The sequence below is a fragment of the Atta colombica genome, unplaced genomic scaffold, assembly GCF_001594045.1.
Source record: "Atta colombica isolate Treedump-2 unplaced genomic scaffold, Acol1.0 scaffold9, whole genome shotgun sequence".
In the NCBI taxonomy this organism is placed as follows: Eukaryota; Metazoa; Arthropoda; class Insecta; order Hymenoptera; family Formicidae; genus Atta; species Atta colombica.
Window position 1 is genome coordinate 5,018,597 of NW_017259583.1, and position 9,923 is coordinate 5,028,519.

At 33.4% G+C, this 9,923-nt stretch overlaps 1 protein-coding gene across 5 annotated transcripts in view; it reads left to right on the forward strand.

Annotated features, from left to right (window-relative positions):
• Positions 1-6,763, forward strand: part of LOC108693464 (HEAT repeat-containing protein 5B) — an 11,318-nt gene extending 4,555 nt beyond the window's left edge. For 3 of the 5 annotated variants that reach the window (XM_018202431.1, XM_018202434.1, XM_018202432.1), the window contains 19 exons: positions 129-203; positions 343-900; positions 982-1,171; positions 1,260-1,429; positions 1,500-1,821; positions 1,891-2,157; positions 2,237-2,418; positions 2,504-2,749; positions 2,869-3,088; positions 3,577-3,849; positions 3,981-4,143; positions 4,229-4,344; positions 4,435-4,719; positions 4,800-5,036; positions 5,234-5,385; positions 5,460-5,673; positions 5,780-5,794; positions 5,926-6,071; positions 6,149-6,763. In XM_018202431.1, the coding sequence (XP_018057920.1) occupies positions 129-203; positions 343-900; positions 982-1,171; positions 1,260-1,429; positions 1,500-1,821; positions 1,891-2,157; positions 2,237-2,418; positions 2,504-2,749; positions 2,869-3,088; positions 3,577-3,849; positions 3,981-4,143; positions 4,229-4,344; positions 4,435-4,719; positions 4,800-5,036; positions 5,234-5,385; positions 5,460-5,673; positions 5,780-5,794; positions 5,926-6,071; positions 6,149-6,325 (4,008 nt within the window). In that variant the 3' untranslated portion in view covers positions 6,326-6,763. The remainder of the gene's footprint in view (positions 1-128; positions 204-342; positions 901-981; positions 1,172-1,259; positions 1,430-1,499; positions 1,822-1,890; positions 2,158-2,236; positions 2,419-2,503; positions 2,750-2,868; positions 3,089-3,576; positions 3,850-3,980; positions 4,144-4,228; positions 4,345-4,434; positions 4,720-4,799; positions 5,037-5,233; positions 5,386-5,459; positions 5,674-5,779; positions 5,795-5,925; positions 6,072-6,148) is intronic. The other 2 variants (XM_018202433.1, XM_018202435.1) reach the window with 1 other exon arrangement.
• Positions 6,764-9,923: the final 3,160 nt, after the last annotated feature.

A 9,923-nucleotide genomic window follows, 5' to 3' on the forward strand; every position in this document is an offset into this window, starting at 1 on the left:
TGTATTAATTTATAAATACTTTTTTAGGACTTATATAAAGCAACTTTACTTTTTATTACAATTTATAGAGCTCGTACTTTATTAATCTTATTAAATTAATACTTTATAGTTTATAATCTTTCTTTCAGCTTCAACCAAATAGTGCTGCGGGATCTGGGGCATTGGAACATAATACATGCTGTCTTTACAGACCAATGCCACACGTAAGTTCAAGTAACAATCATTTTATACAACATAAATAAATTTTAAAAAATTCATATTTCTATAAATTAATTTTAAATCTTATTACTATATACAAATACAGAAAAAAAATCTAAATACAAATTTTGTATATGATTACAGTTTGAAATGATTCCTGGTCCTTTACCGTTGGGTATAGCGGTGATTGATTTATCGGTTGCGTTATTCGGCCAGATATTCCCACGTGTAGCAAATAAGCACAGACTGCAGATGTTGGATCACTTTAGCGAGTGTATAAAGCATACTAAGTCTGGAAGGCAGGAAGCAATACAAATGAATGTGTTTACGGCTGTATTGAGCGGCTTAAAGGGCCTCAACGAGGCGAAAACAGGCTTTGGACAGGAAGATGTAAAGAAATCCGCCACTAATCTTATCATTAGCACGCTGATCAGCAGCAATCCTATTTTACGATGGGCTGCTGGAGAAGCGGTTGGCAGAATGGCCCAAGTGATCTCCGATCCCAAGTTCACAGCGGAATTGGCGCAGACCAGTTTCGACCGATTGAAATCGGCTCGCGACGTGGCCAGCAGAACCGGTCACTCATTAGCATTAGGCTGCCTTCATAAATACGTTGGTGGAATGGGTTCTAGCCAACATCTTAACACTAGCGTCAGCATTTTACTCGCACTCGCACAAGATAATTCGTCTCCCGTAGTACAAGTAAAATATTGCTATATTGTCTTTTGTTTATCTTTATATCAATTTTGACAGAAAAAAATTATAAAATAAATTTTCTTTAAGGTTTGGGCGCTGCACGCTTTGGCTCTGATAGCTGATTCCGGTGGACCAATGTTCAGAGGCTACGTAGAGCCTACGCTGTCTTTAGCGCTGACCCTTCTCCTCAATGTTCCTCATTCTTACATCGATGTGCATCAATGCATCGGAAAAGTTTTATCAGCGCTTATCACCACAATAGGACCAGAATTGCAAGGTACATAATGTACTCAACTAATTATAGAGCAAATGCGAAATATGATACTATTGTTTTTGAGGAAAATAATTGAAAATTGATTTTACAGGCAACACTTCAACTATTTGCATGGCACGGTCATCATTTTTATGCGCGTGTGCCATTATGCAGGATCATCAAGATCCTCTCGTTCAAGCTGAAGCAACCGGCTGCCTTCAACAATTACATCTTTTTGCACCCAGACACGTCAATTTGTCTTCCCTCGTTCCTACATTATGTGTAAGGATCCTTTGAAATACTAAGAAATGTCGTAAAGTCTTCATTATTTCTTATATTTATTTATTTATAGCGTACCTTATCAAGCAATCATTTGCTTCTTCGTAAAGCTGCGATATCCTGTCTTCGGCAGCTCGCTCAACGCGAAGCGAAGGAAGTATGCGAGCATGCGATGACTCTAGCTAATGAAAGCAGAGATACTAATGTGGTAGAAGGTCTCGTTATCACTGAAACCGGTCTCCCAGGCGTGTTATTCAGTATGCTGGATACGGAAACTGATAGTAAACTAATCAAAGACATTCATGATACTTTGACAAGCATGTTGCAAATATTAGCAGCCGATAATTTGTCTCAATGGTTATCACTATGCAAAGACGTTCTCACGATAGCTTCAGGTAACAAATTCTTCTAATTAATGGTTGACGAATAATTCCTTGAATAAAATATTCTGCTTTATTACATAGAATCGAGTAATATTGAAGAAGGTAACGCAGCGAATGCTGAGGATAGCGCCGCTGATAATGAATCAGCAGATGCAGAAGGTGACGACGATCAAGCTGAGTTTCACGCTGACGAATCCACTAAACAGCGACCGTCTATCACACCGAGATGGCCAACGAGAGTCTTTGCGGCACAATGCGTCCGACGTATTGTCGCAACTTGTATGAATAACAAGCAAGCTCACTTTGATCTCGCTCTAGCCAAAGAGATGCAACAATCTAAGGGAAAAGGTATAACTAATACTTTAAGGTTGCTGTCTCTTCAAATTTTTCTTCATTTTTAATACGCTTTCTTATTCGGATCTTACAGGAGATTTTCTGGTATTACATCTATCGGACTTGGTGCGTATGGCGTTCATGGCTGCAACGAGTGATTGTGATCCATTGCGACTCGAAGGTCTCAAAACTCTGCAAGAGATCATTGATAAATTTGCCAAAGTTCCCGAACCGGAGTTTCCTGGGCACTTATTGCTGGAGCAGTTTCAAGCACAAGTAAGTCTTAATCTACTACATATTTTTACAATTGTGTAATTTTTACGATTTTTGATTATTGTAATAAATATAAATCTGTTTAAAGGTCGGAGCTGCTTTAAGACCAGCATTTTCCGCGGAAACACCGTCGCATGTTACAGCTGCAGCTTGTGAGGCTTGCAGCGCATGGATTGGCAGTGGCGTCGCTAGGGACCTCAATGATCTACGAAGGGTGCATCAATTACTTGTATCATCTCTCGAGAAATTGAGAGAAGGCAACACTCGGCCGCAGCTGTATAATGAGAGCTTATCAACGTTGGAAAGATTGGCGATTCTAAAAGCATGGGCAGAGGTATATCGACACTATTATTTATGTTCAATATAGAAATAATATAACAAAGATAAGATATCTATAAATTGTAAAAGAAATCTGTAAAAGAAAGAGAAAATTAAATTTTATTTTTTTAACAGGTATATGTAGTTGCAATGATAAGAGACGGATCCGCATTAAATAGCAAAGATACGACTAATCGAAATGCGAATCAAGTCGACGAAACGAGCGAGGAGGATTTTGGAGAATTCGAATTCCAAAGCGAAAGTTTGCTGAGTCTCGTTCAGCCAGAGCTTCTGAGTCTGAGTCAACATTGGCTATCAGCGTTGAGAGATCATGCATTACTCTCTTTGCCGCCAGGTATTATTGAATAATAGGAATATAATGAGAGAAGAATAACAATGCAGAATCATAATAACGTGTTCACGATATGATTGTTATATAAATCATAATTATTCTACCCTATCGTCAGTCAAGCATTTCCTATACAAAGGATGATAGTGATATTTCTGTAACCTGAAGTGTGGTATCTATGCGTTAATTATGCGTCATGATCTGCTAATGTGACCCTTAGTAGTTACCATAACTTATAAGAAATTTTAACTAATCATATTTAATTATCCTCCTCACATTCACCGTGATTGATCAATATCTTACGATTTGAAATTTACTACAATTTATTGCATTTCGAGACTAATCATGTCGTCCACGGTTATTCGAAAAATGTCACAAATATATTAATTAACAAATAATTATTTATTATAAAGAATATTTTTGTTATATGTTGCACGTATCTTTTTGGATTTATTTATTCGGATAATTAAAACTTGTTATGATTTTTTTTCCAGAATTCTCCAGTCAGTTGCCTCATGATGGTGGTGCTTTTTACACGACAGATACTATGGAGTCCGCGCGTCCTCACTATGTAGAATCGTGGGCGCCGATCCTCCATGCCGCAACTCTTTGGCTCAATGCAAGAGGATTTGAAATGGGAGATAGTAATCAGGAGAAAGCAATGACGAATCTTACTAATAATATTAATCGTAACAATAATAACAACAATGATGAAACTACCGCTTCTAAAACTAACACAAATGTTGAACGTTTTCACTTATTATTTGGTAAGTATGTAATGTAATAAAACAATAAAATTGCTTGTATGTATATATAATATCAACACAATTTTCTTTGTATACGTGATAACGCAGGAAAGGAATACGCAACATTCTTTTTTTATCATAATTATTTGCAGGTATATGTATGGAAGCTTTATGCAGCCCTCGCTCTTCCGAATCCCAGCAAAATATAAAGACATGTTTAAATGCGTTATATACATTACTTGATTCAACATGGGCACGTAAGGTCTTCATTACGGATCGTTCTTTACCTATTGAATTATGTAATGTTCTTCATAGGTATGTGTTCTTTATACATATCTAAAACTATCCAATCTTTTTTCTATTAGATAATACTGATATTGGTACGTTTGTTACTTTAAAGATTGCTTTTAACACGAGAGAGTTACATCATCCAAATGATAGTAATGGAAGTGCTGAAACAAGTGATGAAAGCAGCGCAGGAAGATCTTGCTGCGAGGAAAAAATTGAAACTCAAAGGTACGCGATCTTCGAAATTATCTTCGATAATTTTGACAATTTTTTGACAAGTTTATCATGTATATAAAAACGTTCATCTTCTTGTAAAAGATAATGCATCGGCGCATCAAGAAAATAATGAAACGTTGGAACTGGATCTACTGGGTGAAGGAGAAGAAAGTGGTGAGCTCACGCCGGGCAAATCATTAGTATTTGCTGTTCTGGAAGTATGTCTGTGTCTTCTAGTACGGCAGATACCGGCATTGAATCCGAATCCTGGTGGTGCTACTGCTATTTTATCTCAGAAGGGATATGTGTCGTCCGAGAAGAGCGGCAAACTAATCGCATCATCCCTCAGTATAATGGAGTCTCTTCCCATATTATGCTCTCCGCAAGGTACTTTGATAAAACACTTATGTAATTAACGTCGTTAATGTTAATCAATAGTCTCATAGTATTTATCCTATTTCTTAAAGGCGCAATAGCAATTCTACCGACACTGCTGTATCTAGCAACGGGCGTGATACGCGAAACCGCGGTACGTACGGATAACGATAACACTAAATCCAGTTCGGAAACACCAGTTCACGCTGCATTGCACTGCGTTAAGAGTCTCACTAACAACAAATACGCCCGGGATCACAGAAGTCAGGAACAATGGACGGGATTACTACGAAGCGCGCTTGCCAAGATTATCGATTTGGCTAAAACAGGTACGTTAATTTTAGAGGAGAAACATGGAACTATAAACACATACTTTTTATTCATAAAATATCAGAAATTAAAATGAAATATATATCGCACACATGTTTCTTATATTGAAATATAATATTTATCGTAGTAATGGAAGAAATTAACATATATGTATATATATTTCACTTATTTTTATTTTATCTATTTTATTTTATAGGCAATGATGAAACTAAGATGGATGAAGTGGCAATGATGCTAGGCATCGCAGTATTCGTACTTCATGCGTCACCAGAAGTAGTGAGTGCTCCAAATCTGCAATTTCCATGTATTAATCATTTTCGGCATGCGTTCCAGTCTGAAAATTTAACGGTGAGTTAATGACAAAGAAAACATTACTTCTAATTATTGATCTTGAAAGTAATTTTGAATAATCTTGTACTCAGGTGAAACTGAAATGTGTGCAAACATTAAAAACGATATTTCTGCATCCGGAACGTAATATAAGTACTCCATACATTCATGCGCTTGCACCACGTCTGGTAGAATATCTATACAGCGATAAAAGCAAGCAGGTGACAAATGACATGGAACTAACTTTCACACTGGAGTGCATCAGCACGGTAGAAGCCCTCATAGGACTCGCTGATCTCTCTAATCGTAAGTTAGCTTAGTGAACTTGAACTTATAAATTTTTATCACAAAATTAATGCTCGTGGAACATTAATATAAAACATCAATGCGATATGTGTTACACGCTATACAGGAGATCTGTTACAAGGTGTGTGGAAAGTGTGGTCTTCAATCTAATCTTTTAATGTGTTAATTAGTTACTAATTATTTACTAATACATTTCAAACAATACATTTCAAATAAGTTTAACATACGTATAATATTTTGTGAAATTACTAGGTATTCAAATGCTGACTTTACTTGTACCGATTTTAATCAATTACCTACTGGAAGGAGATGAGCTCCAGCGCGCTACAAAATATCAAGCGAGCCTCCATCAACAGAGTTTTCAATGGCTCAATAAGATCGGACCAAAGTATCCGCAGGTACAATATTTTTAAATCCCAATATTTTCTAATCCCGAATGGTATGAGAATATCTAATAATTATTTTATATTGTTAGGAATTTAAGACATTAATGTCACAGTCCACCGAATTGAAAACAAAATTGGAGAATGCCGTAAGGACTAGTCATCAGCAGGCGCAGCGGCATACCCGGCCAGTCGATCCTATAAAACCACAGATCAAGATATCCGCGCCATCGATCAAATTAAAAACCGACTTCTCTAACTTCAACTAGAAGCAGATCGTATGTTGCAGATAAGAAATAAAAAAATAATTTATTAAAATCTCATAAGACTAACGTAAAATATGATATTAATGATTTTATCGTAGATATAATTCGATCGTGTTAACGCGACTGATTTCATCCAATTATCAATTATCAGACAAATCGAATTGTTGTTTTAGCGTCGTGATAATTATAAAGTGATATTTCGTCATTAGAGAATTGTACTCGACTGTACTTAGAAAAAGAGGATTAGAAATTAGCAATATTACACGACGATATAAAGGGATAGGATAACGTAAAAGGAATGGAAAAATTGATGTCGGATCAATTAATTGCTATTATAAAATGATACTTATCTTACATTCTTTTCACTTTATTTCAACTTTTTTATTAGTACAATAACGTTCCTAATTTTTCAATTATGCTTTCCAAGAAGATAACTTTATATCAGACTTTCAAATTGTATATACATATATGTAGACTTTAGGATAACATATAGAGATTATTAATTTATTTAGTGATACAAAGATGTTGATGTATATTTTCGCCTCACTTTCGATGAATTGTGAACGATAACAAGTAACAGTTTAATTCCAAGAAAAGTATGGTGTTAAATATTAAACGACTGCAAATATATATGCACAAAATAAGTTATTAGATAATATAATATATAGATATTTTCGTGCTCATTTAAATCATTAATTCAAAAACTCAGAAATTTTATTTTTAAACAATTCTTAATGTTTAACTGACTGTATAATTAATATAATTATTTATTAACAAATTATAATCACATGGGTTTCCTTGTGAAAACATTTGCCATAAAACGGACGATTAAAGATCATTATAAAATATAGACTGTTTTAATCGAGAACATATTTAACGTTCCTTTAACATGAAGATTGATAACTCGTTATGTTTTTATTTAAAATTTTTAACATAGATTTTGAACATACATTTTTGACAGATGCAAAGAAAGAAAGAAACATGTATACGTATTTGATTTGTGTATCTAGAATTGGAAATAATAGGTAAACGACTTTATTGAACGAATGTCTGATGTAACATATCGAATTATACCGAGCATTTTTTTTGTAATATCAGAATTTTTGTAAGAATAACAATCATTTTTTCAGATTGCAATAAAATGTATGAGAAGCGCCTTCGGTAAATTAATACCGTATAATACTGGGCATTACAGTGAAACGATTTGTAAAATTTAATATTAATTTTTTCATATTTTTTGATTGTTGAACGTGCTAGATTGTAGTCCGATGTGAACGAAAAATAACAATGAATTGCGTGACATAAAATGTATGTAAATCGAAATTAGAAGAAATAATTGGAAAGTAGAAAAATCTTCCTTCGAATTACATTACGAACATTAATCGTATTACTGTATTTTCGCCTTAGAAAATCGCAATAAGCGAACATGTAGATTAGGCACAAATGTTTTAGATTGTCATTGTTGCAGCACGAATGTTAATCGATGTTTTTACATGGATTATGGAATCGCGATTTTGTTATCCCGCAACAATGTCAATGCAAAATGAAAGAAATCGGCGGAAATTTATTAGGAAATTGAATTCTTAAAAATTTCTTCTTTCCTACCGGAAAGATATTACGTATAAAAAACTAACTTCATTTTCAACTTTCAGAAGTTAGGCGGGACGAGTCTTACGATGTCTGTATATAATTGAATTTGAATTGCACGGTAGTACGTATCTGATGTAGTGCGTATAACTTTGTAGAACAAATGAAGGATGAATTATAAAACGTGAAATGAATTATGTGCTCGATAGAGATGTTCTACTATTTTTATATGATTATTTTAGGAACCCGTTGAGATTGTTTGTAACTTAATTGCGTGTCGTAAAGAGTACAATCATTTATACAATGTTTGTATATGTATTGTTCTGATCCACCGAACTTCCATGTACGTTTAAATTATTCTGATTGACAGGAATTCTTCTCCAATGAATATGGTACAATTACACGTAGCGTTGTATTACATAACTATTGCAGTTTCGACGAAAATAAAAATAACTGATTAGATAAATTAACTTAATCTATTCTATTGTCTTGTTAATGTGATAACTGTATAAAGTTTTTGTTTTACAATTTTATCCTACATATTTTTTGTTTTATTTTATTTTTCTTTATTTTAGCCAAATAATGTTTGATAATTCGAACTATTCAGTTCTTGAATTCATCAAACACCAGATTCTGATAGAATTTATCTTAGCTTTTTTTTAAAGAAAAAATCTACTTAAATATCTACCTGAATGCATGCGTGTTTCAAATGATTTATGAGCGAATATAAAGACTATGATAAAGATGATTGTAGAGAACATTTAAGTTAATTTAAACCTTCAAAGCAATGCGAGTTGTCATGAAGCCATTTTTGCTTTATCACAACCATGATGAACTTGATCTATTTGAAACTTGATCATAATCATGATTGCTCATTCTTTTTACGATAATCTGCTAAATCACGCGAGGAGTTTTTAGATTTGAAAATTTTTAACATAATTGCACAAGATTGAAGGCAAGATTCGTGATAGTGAATCATTTCGTGAACGAAACGAAGCAGGCAGATTTAAAATTAAAGAAAAAGTAGCCTGTCGCTATGGAGAGATACGAAAAAATTATATAAATCATCATAAACATTATGCACGATGAGCGTGTCGATGAGCGCATTATCAGAAATACACGATGTAAATGATAATGATTGCAAGTACAATTATTTCATTGCTTGGATGTGAAGTGAAGTAAAAATTTTTGCAAATATGTTTACATGATCATCCTGCCAATGCATTCACTTAGTATCTTGCGAAAAAGATACATAAGAACGCGATAAAGAGCAATTATAAATAAATCAATAAATAAGTAAAGAAGCGCCAAATATAACCAAGGATAGATCTTAGTGCTTAATAATATTTTTTTGTAAATTTTAAATACATCTTTCAGTTATAAAGTATTCGGAAATTATATTGTCAGTCTTGATACGCAATCGCATAACTGAGTGGTTTCATGTAATTTAATAGTAGATTAGAATAATTTATTACGAGTAAATATACTTCTTGCTTTCTATAACATCGATTTGCATTTCGACCTTTGCACAAATTAGATAAATCATGAATCAGCATCATGATCTAACATAAAATAGAAATTCCAACATGAAATGAAGTTTGAGATAAAGACTCATTTCTTGGTATATGTAATATGTATCTGTTCTTAATATCAACAACACGAAACAAATAAATATAAATCATGCAAATATTTACTATACTTTTTTTCTATTATTAATATTAAGAACAGATTAGTATATCTTATGTATATACTAATCTATTCTTAATGTTAATAATAAAGAAATAAAAAGATAAAAGATTTCGATTCTGCTATAAGACCATGTTAATCGCGTCCAATCCATGTAAAGATGTGAAATATTTCGATAATGTACGCATTTGATGACATATTCGTGTCTTTTTTCGATCAATTAAATACGGATTAAAATTATTGCTTTTAAATTACATTTTTTATCCTTCTCTATAATTGACAGACTCTTTCTTTTAGAAAATAATAATAATAAATATATATAATATAT